This window comes from Cydia amplana, chromosome 9 (genome assembly GCF_948474715.1).
Source record: "Cydia amplana chromosome 9, ilCydAmpl1.1, whole genome shotgun sequence".
In the NCBI taxonomy this organism is placed as follows: Eukaryota; Metazoa; Arthropoda; class Insecta; order Lepidoptera; family Tortricidae; genus Cydia; species Cydia amplana.
The window spans coordinates 11,183,123-11,198,794 of NC_086077.1; the positions used below are offsets into that span (position 1 = coordinate 11,183,123).

At 36.8% G+C, this 15,672-nt stretch overlaps 1 protein-coding gene across 1 annotated transcript in view; it reads left to right on the forward strand.

The window, feature by feature from the left end:
* Nucleotides 1-614: 614 nt before the first annotated feature.
* Nucleotides 615-15,672, forward strand: part of LOC134651132 (uncharacterized) — a 66,588-nt gene continuing 51,530 nt past the window's right edge. The window contains exon 1 of the mRNA XM_063506157.1: nucleotides 615-1,085. Within this exon, the coding sequence (XP_063362227.1) occupies nucleotides 688-1,085 (398 nt within the window). The 5' untranslated portion in view covers nucleotides 615-687. The remainder of the gene's footprint in view (nucleotides 1,086-15,672) is intronic.

Here is a 15,672-nt window from a genome sequence, read left to right on the forward strand (position 1 = left end):
ACTGGAACTATTTTTTTCATACTATACTGAACTGTCACCCTATACATGAGAATAACAGCGCCCTCTTGACAATGATCATAATATATATTTCTGGTTAGGCTTTACTACTCTTTGAGTAGGTAGAGGCAAACTATGCAGAACTCGGATGCAGAATGATCTGTGCTTAAAGAGGACAAACCTCTTTAGTGTGAGAGAGGCACAAGTCACCCTTCACCTTCCAACTTCCAACCTCATTGCTAGTGGTGAGGTGGTGTCAGACCAAAGAGTATTTAAGTATATTATGACATGACAGAACATTATATCAGAATCTGTATATATTATGTGTTGAATTCGTTACGGTTTATATTTTTTCAGGATTAAAATATTAAATACTAAACAATTGTTTGGACATTATCACTGCGTCAACTAATAAACTGAAATAATCCGTAACATCTTCCATTTATACCCGCTGAACGCCGACCTACTATCGAGAATCCCAGTAGTCACATGTAGTTACAGTCACGTACTGCGCGGCGTTATCACTATCACTTATCACCGCGCTATTACCGTGTATCACGCTTATCACCACCGGCTCTATCACCTGCCTGCCCTTTTCCGAACCCTGCAGGTTCGGAAGAGCGACTTTCACCCGCGCCAGTGTGCCCCGCGCCGCGAGCCGAGCTCGACGCACGCGCACATGTCAGCGCCATGACGGACGACCGCGCGCGCTCCGCGGAGGCCGACTTCCCGCGGCCGACCGCCACGGTCTCCTCCCTCAAATCCGAGGATTCCACAGAACAGTTGATATGCAAAACGCCACAAGAAAAAGTGAAAAATGTTAAGGATAAACAGAGTGTTAGCTCGAAAAGTGTCGAAGCCGGTAGTGTGAGGGTTACGAAGAGGAAACTGGTTGTGTTTTTGGGGTTGGGGCAGGTGATTCTGGGGGCGCTTCTGGTGGGGGCGGGGGCGTTGGCGGTGGTGAAGGGGGCTGCGCTGTCCCGGGTGGGCGCCGGACTGTGGGCGGGCTGCGTGGCCGTGGTGGCCGGCGTAGTCGGCGTGCTGGCCGGGATTAATGACTGCTATGGACTGAATGGAACCAACAACGGGTATGTTGACCATCATTTTAGTTTTAATATTCCAGTACAACGTTGTGATAAATAAAAATTATATGCAAAGGAGCATCAAACATGGAAAATGCTGATTTAAACTTTCACGATTTTTACACATTATTAAATTGTACAACGGGACTTAATCGCGTGGTTTCGGAGAAGACTGCATGACCACGACTTCTCCGAGACCACGGGGACAACGCCGTCCTCGAAACGTCGGAGGTAAATCTTAAAACTTAGATACGCGATCAAGTCCCGTTGTACAATTTAATCATGGAACGCTACTTGGGATTACAGTTGAAAGGAAATGCTCATCACAAACCTTCATTACTCTTTATAGCGCCGATTACACCTAAAGAATCATAAAAAGGTTCCTATAATCTTCCTATCATAGGCTAAGTATTAAATCGACGCCTAGTCGAATGTGGGGAAAAATTATTACTCAAGCTATGTACGAGCATTAGACATAAACGCGCCTTTGAAATAATAGTATTTGTATCTATAGGAACTGACCAATGTATGTTAGTTATAGTTCAATGTCTACCAGTAACCTTACGGTTAGTTAATAAAATTACGATAAAAGAATCTTAATAAGGTTTATTGAGACTTGGATCGGCAACATTTGATTGAGATCTATAATTTATAGCAATGTTTTCAAATTTCTGAAAATGTGCAGATATTAGTGCGCCTAGACTACCTAGTGTAAACATTTTCTCCAGACTACAATGCCGGCGACATGCTCTTACCGTACTAGGCGCGTATCGGTTCCCGTAACGGGGCTTGCATAATGGCCGATTAATTATTGTTCCGGTATCGGCTTGTGCACACATTATGGGCCCGATTCGGATTTTGAAATAGACATCTGTCCGATATCTTTTAGACATCGCCAAGATACGATAACGATATGTTTAAGATCTAACCTGTGAAATTTGACATTTGCGCGATTCTGGAGATACTCTTGAACGATTTCCATAAGATATGGCTTAGAGATCCAATTCACATCTAATAGATATCTAACTCTATCTAACGTAAAACTCGTAAAAGTGACATTGGTTGCTCGAATTGCGCTGCAAAAGAGAACTAGTTGAGATCTAAACTATAACGTATCTAGAATGGATCTAGTACGTGTCGTCTCTTGTGATTATCTTGAAGTTCGAATACGGCAGTATGTTGTTAAATTTTACATTATTGACAACTCTTAGTTCAAACCCTTAAGAGCTATATTACAATGTCTTAGGTTTCTAATTGCTGCTATTGTTTTCGCTATACAGGGTGCCCAGTAATTAATGGATAACCATCTAACCACTAACAGGGCACCTTAGGCTGGTCCAGAAAATGCACTTATAGGTCTAGTAAAAGTTTCGTGGTTTTCGAGATAATCGAACTTTTCTGTCTTTTTAGGGTTCCGTAGCCAAATGGCAAAAAACGGAACCCTTATAGATTCGTCATGTCTGTCTGTCTGTCTGTCTGTCCGTCTGTCCGTCTGTCCGTCTGTCCGTCTGTCCGTCTGTCCGTCTGTCCGTCTGTCTGTCCGTCCGTATGTCACAGCCACTTTTCTCCGAAACTATAAGAACTATACTGTTGAAACTTGGTAAGTAGATGTATTCTGTGAACCGCATTAAGATTTTCATACAAAAATAGAAAAAAAACAATAAATTTTTGGGGTTCCCCATACTTCGAACTGAAACTCAAAATTTTCTTTTTCATCAAACCCATACGTGTGGGGTATCTATGGATAGGTCTTCAAAAATGATATTGAGGTTTCTAATATCATTTTTTTCTAAACTGAATAGTTTGCGCGAGAGACACTTCCAAAGTGGTAAAATGTGTGTCCCCCCCCCCCTGTAACTTCTAAAATAAGAGAATGATAAAACTAAAAAAAATATATGATGTACATTACCATGTAAACTTCCACCGAAAATTGGTTTGAACGAGATCTAGTAAGTAGTTTTTTTTGTCATAAATCGCCTAAATACGGAACCCTTCATGGGCGAGTCCGACTCGCACTTGGCCGCTTTTTTTAATAGCTAGCACCATACTTTAAATTTAGAAAAGTGCGATTATCTCGAAAACCACGAAACTTTTACTAGACCTATACCTAAGTGCATTTTCTGGACGAGCCTAAGGTGCCCTGTCGGTGGTTAGAAGGTTATCCATTAATTACTGGGCACCCTGTATATTAACGCACTAGTCTGTGACAGTCATCCTCGACATCCTCGTCGATCATCAAGTTATGAAAAAGCTGCGTACGTACATATTATATATATATATATACACGTGAAAGACCTGACTGACTGACTTAAATCAACGCGCAGCCCAAACCGCTGGGACTAGAAAGACCAAAATTGGCAAGTAGGTTCCTTATAGGGTCTAGGGTAAGAAAGGATTTTTCAAAATTCATCCCCTAAAGGGGTGAAATTTAAAAAAACTCTCCTGCGCGTGCGAAGCTGCGGGCAAAAGCTAGTTATTTATAAGTTTATAACATTTACTTCCGTTAATTTATATTTTTAGGGTTCCGTACCCAAAGGGTAAAAACGGGACCCTATTACTAAGACTCCGCTGTCCGTCCGTCCGTCCGTCCGTCCGTCTGTCACCAGGCTGTATCTCACGAACCGTGATAGCTAGACAGTTGAAATTTTCACAGATGATGTATTTCTGTTGCCGCTATAACAACAAATACTAAAAACAGAATAAAATAAAGATTTAAGTGGGGCTCCCATACAACAAACGTAATTTCTGACCGAAGTTAAGCAACGTCGGGCGGGGTCAGTACTTGGATGGGTGACCGTTTTTTTGCTTGTTTTGCTCTATTCTTTGTTGATGGTGCGGAACCCTCCGTGCGCGAGTCCGACTCGCACTTGGCCGGTTTTTTTCGGCTAAATTTCCCCTCTAACTTGATCCTGGCGACTGTTATGATGCCCATAAACGTTTAATTTCAACACTTAATATTTGTTACCTCTACAATAAAAGTTATTCCGAAAGAATTGACAAAGCAATAACATATTGTATTACAAATTCCAATAACAATTAACGCATTTTTGAAAGAATAAAGATAAATTAACCAATTAAAGTATATGGTGAAAATATTTGATTATTAAGTAATTACGTAGTTGCAAGACAATGCAGTTTCGACAGATGAAATGCCAGCGTTGCATCGTTGTTACCGCACCGCATCCGCAAACAAACATGAGGCAAGACGTTTGAAGGAACGTAGCTACATAGTAGTAGGGGAGCGCGTCAGATTAAGATATGAGTGATATCTTGCTACCCCTTGTAGTCTACCTTTACCCCTTTTAGCCATCTATGTGGACTTGTGGAGCCCTTGGTTGGTGGGGGGTTCAACAAATTGTTAAGCAGATTGTGGATTTGGTCATATTAGTCATATAATTGTGCTATTACTAAATCTGATAATTATTTGCACGCATTTCCTTAATCTGACGGTTACAATGTAAACATTAGGCGTCAAACTTGTCTTCGTCAGATTAAGAAAATGCCTACAAATAAGTGTTATATTAAGTTATAGAAAAAATAATTATAGCATTAACGTGGACAAAAACGACCAAACCTACAAACTGCTTAACGATTTTTTAACCCTCCACCAACCTCCCGAAATTTAAAAAAAATTGTAGACGGTTTCCTTTAACTTTATATAACTTTTTTTTCTTATTATCATCTAATATGTAAGCGTTTTCCAAAAAAAGTGTACATTTCATTCATGTCTTCAAAATATTGACTTCTTGGGCTCATTTTACTCAGAATCAATCACGCCTCATACATGAAAAAATGTGTCCCAAAATTTTGTATGAAAAATTTTTTTTCCAGTGCGTCACGTTCATACAAATAAAAAAAATTCATACAAGAATGTGACGATCTGGAAAGGAATTTTTTGGACACATTTTTTTATGTATGAGGCGTGAATGTACAAATGATTCTGAGTAAAATGAGCCCAAGAAGTCAATATATTTTGAAGACATGTACACTTTTTTTGGAAAACGCTCACGTATAAGAAAATAAAGTAGTAATGAATGTAGTGTAAAAGTGCAAGTTACATAATATATAGACCAGAAACCCAGAATGTAAGCTTGTAAATCTTCTTTCAATTGTTATTTGCACCTCCATAAAAGCAATTTGTCAGAACGCAACCTCTATTAATGAGAACCTCTATAATTGACACAACGATTTTTTGAACCTCGTTAATTGGCACGACCTGATTAATTGACAAAAAATTGCCGGTCCCTTGAGATTGCAATTATCCAGGTTTCACTGTATTTCGATTCCAATAGGTCTGTACGACGCTCGAGTAAGTACACAATTTGCATCGTGGGCTCCCCTACCATAGACTATAGTTAGACTTGGATAAATAATGAAAGGAAATTTCGATCGTAAGACAATAGTCATTTGTGACCTCTTTAATTTCAAAATATCTGGGTGACCGAGCTTCGCTCGGAAAACATATAAAAACTCGAAAATGCGCGTTTTCCCAGAGATAAGACCTAGCTAGATCGATTTCTCGCCCCCGAAACCCCCCATATAGTAAATTTCATCGAAATCGTTAGAGCCGTTTCCGAGATCCCCGAAATATATATAAATAAATATACATATATAAATAAATATAAATATATATATATATAAATATAAATAAACAAGAATTGCTCGTTTAAAGATATTATATTAGATTAGATAGATTAGATTAGATTCATTCATTTAGCGAAAATGTCACACACATTTTTGTGTGCCACACACAGTTGGTCCATTCAAAATGAAGTAGTGTTTTTACAAGTATAATTCATTCTAGATAGGATTAGAAAGATGGAAATATGTTTTTTATATAGCCAGTTTAATGTCATACCTATGTTAATCTATATATGCAACGAAATGCATAAGTAACATATGTGAATTATCGCGCCAAACCTCCAGTATATGTTTTAAATTGAACCGTGTAGGTAGATGATCAATGTTTGCTTTAACGCTAAAATGTGTGGTGGCGTTATACATATAGGCCTCTCATGTCTGAAATACCAATTTTGGATTAAGTAAATATTTAAAGAAATAATCCCGATAGTATACAAAAATGTCCATAAATATTCAAAAAAAGACTGTGATGATTGAATTTTTTTATTCGATCAACTTTTAGGTAAAAAGATATTTACTAGAGCAAATTAAATTATTTTCAGAAAATATTTTAATTTGTTATTGTTTCGAGTAGTCACACTACTATATAAATTATAAACTGGAATAAATGTCATATACTCAGAAAAACTTACTTTTACTTTTTGAGTATATGACATTTATTCCAGTTTATAAAAAAATATTCTTGTAATAAGCACAAAGATACTCTACAACATATTATGAAAATAATTCTTCACAGAAAAGGTTTGAAATCTCTGATCTTATCATCTCCTATATTTGAAATGATAGGTACCTACTTAATATGTAGTCAATTGAATATTTTGTAACAATTACCGTCACAATTTTTTCGTCACTGACAGCGGATATTGCGACGGATGAAGTTCTTGAAATTAATACATCAATATCATATTATCATGTTATGCAAAACAAACATGTTTCGCTCCGTTTCTAATAGAGTCGACATACGTAACCACAACGTGATTTCGTATCGCCAAAATTTAGTTTTACATGTTACATGTGCATAAGGACAGGTTACTACATAAGTAACTTCAAATCATTCCTCGGCCACCGAATGCTTTTGTTATTTTTCCTTCAATATATGAATGACATCTAGTATTTTCAGTTTACAATTTTATAAGTATCGGTCCGATTCGAATAATGCTTATAAGAAGTCACAGCGGTACCTATACCGTTCTGTCAGTGCCAAAAGAGAGTTTTCTTCAACCAAACAACTTCAATTTTGACACTGAGAGAACGGTATCGTACCGCTGTGACTTCATTTCTCATCTTACATAATCGGTTTTCACCTAATTTTCACCTAACTGTTGCATCCTCCCGCCATATTATTACAAAGTCATATCATCACAAAAGTTCAGCTCAATCAGATACCGATTTATCTTTAGCGAAGGTACTTAACACAACTGATTCGATCCAAAAAAATTAAGGCATACAGCGAAGCAATAGTGTTTAATAAAAGCCTGTAAAAACTGACTAAGTAGTTTTTGCATCTTAAAATGAAATATTTGACAAAACATACAATATTTAAAGAATTCCGTGGGCCATTTGTCCACGCAAGACGTTCCGCGCGGTCGGCACGCCGTTCCGCTGCGCGGGCGCACTCTTGCGTTTCTTTCACATTTCCCCTCGACGTCCGTACGCGGCGAAGGAAGCATATCAAAATTTATTGAAAAAAGAATACTAATGACAGTAATGACCACCTTGACTCAAAAACTTGGTACGAAAATACGTATATGCAATAGGTGAAACCTGTATTTTGCACCGCTTTAAAAAACTGATTTAGTTATTATAATTACGACATCTAGTCATGCGATATTTTTATGTACTAAAATGACGTGCACTGTTTATTTTATTACAAGTTTTTATTTCATTTCACCTAGAATCTAGAACATAATATGTTCACCGGTAAACGAAACTTTCTTGTCTGTAATCAATTTTGCATAACTTATTCGTCCGGAAGTTTAGAAAATAACAATACATACTTATTAGAATAGCTTTGTTTCTTTACCAGTAACCATCTGGATATATTTAGTTGATGGCTGTGCAATCTTTGTTTATTTTGGGGTTTGTCTTAGTAATGTTATTTATATAGGCGACAATGATAGGTGTAAGAGGTATGTAAGTACTTATATATTAAGCAGTTCATTTATTTATATACCTATTTATTTATTTAATCTTTATTGCACAATACTCGTACATACCTAATAGTACAAATGGCGGACTTACTCTACCAGCAGCAGCAGCATTACTCTAATACATAAAGTTGGCTATAAGTACTATACCTTAATGTTATACTTATAGAATAAGTGAATAAAAACAATAATTGATTTACATTCGTGCAACACAATAACGTGCATAAATCGTTTTTCAAATTTTATACAGTTCATGTTCATGTGCCACACCGGCCATCGAACATTAGCCTGGAGTAACGCTACTTTGATCTCTGTCCACGCAAATTACGCTCCGCACTGCATTGTCAACCTGTGTGAACACAACAATCAGGGCCAGCTGAATTATAACAATATAATCGCCCGTAATCGAGTGCACAGCGGTAACTGAACGTACAACACAGACCCAGTACAGTCAGCAGCGGAAGTCAGAGTCCCATTGATTACGCATTAGACGTTAATTTGATCTCTGTCGACGCAAATTACCCCCGGTGCTGTATTGTCAACCTGTCGGCATTCAGAGCCGTCAGAATTAATGCAATCAAAACGACTGTCATTTAGACCACAGGTAGTACAAATGAATGAACTATCCCCATCGGTTTTTATCTGCCACGAAACGGCCAAGCCACATATTTTGACTAAGGTATAGAGTTAGTGAAGTTAGGGCTTGTAAAGTTAGAAGCTTCGCTCTACAAGAGATCTAATAACTTTTTGACAGTGCGAACCTTATGGTTTCGTCTTGAATGAAATTATTTTTGGTGGGATAAACTTATGTATTCCAAGTTTCACATGTCCTAATCTTATCTAATCTTACAAGTTTTAAGACCTAATTTCCTTAACTTTGACAATGTAATGTTATTATGGTAACAACAAGCTGATCTAATAATGGAGACCGAATCTGGTCATAGGAACTCTGTAATACATGAAACGCATAACTCATTAAGTTTGCGTTAGATAGGACCGTCTTACTGAGTAGTTACCTACATCACTGTTAAAAAAAACAATGGCGCCGTCGTGTTGATAAAAGTTGAAAAATAACATTTTCACAAAAACCTACACTAGCTGTTATGCAGCCAATTAGCCCACTAATTATATTATCTGTTAATATATTCTGTTCAATAAAGTTTATAACGTAAAAGGGACTTTATAGAGGTCATGATTGACATCTTACTTACTCGTACCTACTACCTACTACAATTTTTCTATGTAGCTCAACTTAAAGCTAAAGAAGTACGTTGCTGACTGTACGAAGTAGATACACTTCCCTTGCCTTTGTCGCGATGCACTAACTGTAACTGCGGCTTTATGCCACAGATTAGAGCAATGTAGATCAGTCGGAGATGTAACCGTCGTGATTAGTGAGATGGTATCGCGGTGTACGAGCATGTGAAGTGTATATATATACGTACTAAATAGCACAAATATGCCTAATATGTTATTGTGTGTTAGTGTCAGATTAAATATTTCTCGGAGATCAATTATAATGAACCGCTAACGCTGATTGCTACTCACAAAATGCAATTACCTAAGATTCGTCACATAAGTTACGAGTAGATAAATACCATGAAATATTATTAATACCGCGGCACGTATTTTCGTTTGTAGATGTACAGTCAGCAGCACAAGTTGCTAAGCGGGCCAGGTGTTCTCTGGAGGACGCGACTTTGTTGTTAAGAGTATATTAAGAGCGTGTCAAGGTAATTTTGGACACCTCGCCCGCTTAGCAACTTCTGTTGATGACTGTAGGTACTTACAGGTTACAGGGATTAGCACTTGGGTAATTTTTCTTATACCTAATAGGTAGGTATACCAGCTCTTACTGCATGGACAAATGCCAATGCCAAAATGAACTTTATGTCATACGTAACATAAATTAATTAAAATGTAATCTAGATCGAGTAGTGAATTACGTGTTATGCCGGCTGCAGCCTCGTAACGTGACATATCTCAACTAGCAACTGTGGAGTTATAATCTCACATCAATCTCGATTTATAGTTATTTTATTTAGTGTATATTTACATAGATGACAGTTGAATGTTTATTTTCCGACTAACAAAATTTTAGATTATTTAAGATCAGATTGTCGCGGATAGCAAAGGGTTATCGGTTATAGTACTTTGTAGCTGTCTATTGTTAATGTGTGCTCCACAGAACCCAGGGGGTTAAAGGGGTTTAAGAGGTTCAGTATATTTTCGAATCAGCACAATGCACCTAAGAACTTAGGCATAAATGTTTTATTTTTATCGATTGCCCTTCTGGTTGAGAGTCAACCCTTAATGATATTAAAATCGAATACCTTTAAACGAGCAATATTTATATGTATATATATTTCGGGGATCTCGGGAACGGCTCTAACGATTTCGATGAAATTTGCTATATGGGGGTTTTCGGGGGTAAAAAATCGATCTAGCTAGGTTTTATCTCTGGGAAAACGCGCATTTTTGAGTTTTTATATGTTCTCCCAGATATTAAGTAAAGTTAAAAAGGGACAAACCTTGGACGTCTCAGATTTTATGTTAGTAGATTAGATAAGTGAATTTTAGAATAACTTGACTGCGTCTGTACCTATGCGGTTTTATCGAAATACACATGAGAATAATAATGTTCATTACTAACATATATCTCCTCGGAAATTAAATAGCGATTTTTAATAAAGATCCGAGTAAGTAGCGCGTTCTGGCTTTCTCCTATACGCCATCCATTACCGACAGTAAACGTAGGAAAATAAACCTTAACTTTACAGTTATAAAGATGTTTTTAGAAGGATATGGTGTCTTGTACTGGACATGGATGGAATGTAGTAATTAAGATGATGTATCTGCTTACGAATCAGGCTGTTTGTTATGATCTTGTGGGTTAGTGATTGAATGGTCGACCGTCTATCTTGTGTTACGATTATTTAAACATGTTAAGTTTATTGTAGCTTGGTCTTGCTGGTTACGATAAATTTATTAGCCGGTGTTGTATTTTAGGGCCTGCTATATAAGATGTTATTTTATGGTAGTCCTAGTTAGGTACTCGTATTTTTTACCGGAAAAGTACACAAGGTGAGTATGAGAACTGTAAAAAAAGTTTCCTTATTATGTCATATTTTATGATATTAGAAACAATATAAAGGAATGAACTTGGAACGTGCGATAAAATAAGCAAACAGTAAAATACAATATTGGCACAACCACACGTAAATAACAGTTCCTCAGAACAGTTCGATGTGTTTCTCCAGTGTTTTCTCCGGTGTAAAAGAACTGACTAGTTCCATATACTGTAATGATCTAGGCTTGTATCATCAACATAGTTTGACCATTCATGTACCTTATGGCTACGGAATAAGGTGGAACATTTATAGTGTATCGTTTTTAGTACATACATATATGATTGTGCGAGCGCAAGAGAATCAAGCTTTCAAGCAAAATTACGAACAGTTGATAAGGATCTCAAGGTCATGTAAAAGTAGGTACTACATGTTTGTCCAGAAACTCCACTATTGAAAATGCGACGAAAAACGCAATGGTGTCAACTGTCATCGGATTGATTTTAGTCGGAATTAATACATGATTGCGTGAATAATCGTCTTAACCGCACACTGAATGGTGTCTTCCGCCCGGTTATCTTATCTTTTGAAACATTCAAGCAGATCACTAGGCCGCTAGGTACCTATAGAAATCCAAAAGTGGTGATATTGATATGTTATAATATATGTGATGGCTTCCATTTTGCACACTTCAAAATATGTTTAATCATTAGCATGATATTAGATTAGAACTCAACTTACCTGTGCCAGCCGACGATAATACACTGGTGTTAATAGCCGAGTCACCCATCTATCACGGCTGGGGCATCAATTAGGGCGTAGCCGGGGAAAGTGGCTGTAATTAACCATTGGAAATGTATGGGAGCCATGCATCAGCGATCGGTTGTGTAAGTATATGATGCCGTTGGCGGGATTGTTATCGAGACATGTTGAAGGCTGGAAATTAATTATTAATTTTGAAATTGTTGGGGTAGGTACCTACATCATTTCATTTCATTTCATTTCATTTGTTGTATAATCATGTAGGTACATAAAATTAGAAAGGTGTTAAATAATCAAATAATGTCGGTCCATGATACCCTGCTAGGGCACACAACATACTTAAAACTAATATAAGACTAATTCGGACAAATTAAAACAAAATGATTTAAATTAAAACAACAGTAAATGGAATTAAATTAGAATAATGCAAATTAAAAATAATAAAAGTTTAAAATAATAAAATCAATTAAATTAAGTTAAAACAAATATAATTTCATGCAATCAAAAATAAATTAGATCCAATACTTCAGTAGTTAACTCCCTGATTTCATTCAAATTTACCTTAATGTACAAAATGTTAACGTTAACTTTGCCTTCTCTTCAAAAAAGTGTAATTGATTTTGTACTAATCTGACATTTTCTCAAGTTTTCCTGTTATATTAGATTTGAGTTTCGGATTTTTGACCGTTAATAATTACATTTTACCCGCCCGTGTCATGCTTCGCCTGTTCTAGTATTATCCATTTGAGCGTCGGCCATTATACAACTTAAGACTAACCGTGGTATTCGGAAAACAAGATACGCTCTAGAGAAGAGAACGATACGATATGTACTACTACCAGGTATCTATCTAGATAGATAGATACCTGGTAGTTTAGATTTCAAGTAGATATCTTTTGCAGCTCAATTCGGGCAATCAATGTCACTTTTACGTTAAATTATCGTATTAAAATCGTTTTAAGATCTAAAAATACATAACGAGACGTGTTAGACATTGTGGAAATCGTTCAAGAGTATCCCAGAATCGCGGAAATGTCAAATTTGACAGGCTAGATCTTAAAAATTGTCGTATCTTGGTGATGTCTAATAGATGTCTAGTTCAAAATCCGAATCGGGCCCTAAAGGGCTTATTACATCCATCCTGCCGCCGGACAGCTTGCGATCGGAAGCGACGTCGGGCCGATGCCGATGACTCCCGCAAGGATCGTTTCGTGTTTCACGCAGATTGTTAACAATATTTGACATGTAAGAAATACTTTGTCGTGAATGGACAAAAATGTTAAATATTTCATATTTTTGAACTTGAACAATTTTTTTTATATTTCAAACATTGTAAACGATGTTCTTATATTTCGTGAAACGGAAAACGATCCTTGCTCGGGCCCGACGTCGGTACCGATTTCAGATCCTTCTGCAATGATGGATGTAATAAGCCTTTAAGAAAAATGTTAATAAATGACTGACCGTAAATTTCCTTATAGTTGAGAAAGAAGTAAACATCTAAGTAATCTAAACACAGCAAATACGCTATAAAATCGGCCATAGTTGCTTTATAGCAATTCCTAAGTTTACAATGTAGGTAGTCCAAGTAACCAACTTTCCTATTATGACGATAAAAGTTGTATAAGTTTTCCTTGACATAGCTTGCGGTTCTATCGATCGATGTAGATCATAGATTATTAAATAAGGTACTGTTTTAATGCGAGGTTGTAAGTAACAGGCACTTTGTTGATAGTAAAGTAATATTGTTCCAATGTTGAAATTCTTAATTAGTCATCAAGAAAAAAAAAAAGATTTTCTAGATATTTTTAATTCTCTTTCCTCTAAGCCATACTTTATACAACTAGGTACTCGTAAGCTCGTAACATAGACTGTACCTATACAACTGGTCACAGTTCGAACTGTCAGATTGATACATAAACGGCATTACACGGGCTGTTCTATGTTAATACACGCCCTTACCTGTCTTTCTGTGATTAGTTTTTAATACTTCAGGACAAATAACTAACAAATGTTACGTGTACGCGGAACCCATAAGATATTGACTTACCCACGGAACCTACGTATCTTTCATATAATGGTTGGGGGATACTCGAATAAGTCGTGATTTTATTAACATAAAGTGTATTTTATTAGAGATTAAGGTGCTCAGCGAATAGTACGGTTCTTATCTCGTGCGCAAGTGAGCGTAACGCTCGCTGTCTTGTCTGTCATGGTTTATTTTGGCAAGCGGAACTCAGTAGCCTGGCGACTTTACCCGCTTCTAATGCGGATTAATTGTTTTAGTGATAGTGCCTGTTGTGTAAGGGATAAAAAAGCAAAAGGGGTGAAAAGGTTATTATGTTGTGTGTAAACTGATTATGCTCTTACCTTACGGCTCGATAGCCAATATCTACCTACTAAAAAGTTTAAGTTGAAAATTTTGTGCTAGAAGGTGTAAATAAATATCGTTTAAGAGTTAAAATGAATTATATGTAGGTATAACATAAGTATGTAAGAGGATAGTGAGCTACCGCTTCTCCATACAAAGGTTGTCCCCATTTTCCTCTCTGAATATTGAAAAATATATTTACATATTTGATGAAAATTCGTATGACCATTTCGATTTTTTTCATAATTGTAAGAGAAACTCCATACAAATTTCTGGAGGCTCCTAACTCCTCCTATAATAATTAAAAAATAGGAAAAAAGCCAACGAAGGGGCGTAGGGGCCGTACATCAACTTGTGCATAAATATTTACTATAATTTTAATATCCAGGAAAAGGGGGACTACGAGCTACGTTCTAGTAACTACTTGTAAACATAAAACATAATATAATACATACCTATTCTACTTGTCTTTTGATACACGACTGCCCAAAATTTGTGAAATGTTTTCAGGATTCATATCATATTCGTGAGTAGGTATGTACAAGTAGTAGGTAGGTATGTTTATTCTTCGCTCCGCCGCGCCGCTTCTTCTCAATGTTTTGACAGGCAGTTTTGAACTCAGTGAGCCATTTACCATACAAACGCACTTACAATTTAAGCTTTCTATTTCAGCGTTGTTCTGATTAGCAGATACGTTCTATTTCTTCTAACTTTTTCAAAAGTAAGAGATGAGCAAAGATCTAAAGAAGCTCCGCACTGGTGCGTTCAATACCTCATCAAACGGCCTTTTCTATTTTGTTCTGATTAGCATCTAAGTTTGGCATTTCTACTTATAGGTCATATATTTAGGTACAAGTATTTTCTTAAAAATAAACCCCTAAGGTAAGTATAACACTGTCGTCGTGTAAGCCGACGACATTACCATTAAGTACCCTCTACACACGTCGAAATCGAGCCCATTCGGCTGAACGACGTGACAGTGAAATAGGCAGTAGAAGGCACTTCTCTGACAGTCGACTATGTAGGTACCTAAATAGTAGGTATCTAAAATGATTCTGACCGTCCTTTGATTTATTATAGTACTATCCTACGTATGTGGAAAAACGTTGCAGTGTCGTGTCGTTGACTAACAAATAGACATACTTAGGTAAATATTTATTCGATCAATACTGAACAGAACAAATAAAATAAGTGAAGTAAAAAAACAAGTAATACCTACCTACTAAACATCTTCATTGTTGACCCTGCGGATAATCGTAATCAATTACGAACAATGAAAACAAACACATTGTAAATATTGTATGGCAAAACATGGAGTCAGCAGATTCAGCCGTCGATAATGTATGTACGAGACAGCAAAACACATGCGTACGTCACGTCTGAATTTAGTCTCCTTTTATCACCTACCAATACTTGCTGCTACGTGCAACGATTAACTTCAGGTTTAGTGACTTCTTTATGATGGGTATTACAGTCTGTGCGGAAAGAGAAGAGTCGTGGAATCTATAGGAGCTTTTTTCTACTGACAAACTTATTTGACCAGATATATATTGCCGTTTTGCGGCCTCTGCAATAAGTGGAGTCCAGACGAGACAATTTTTTGT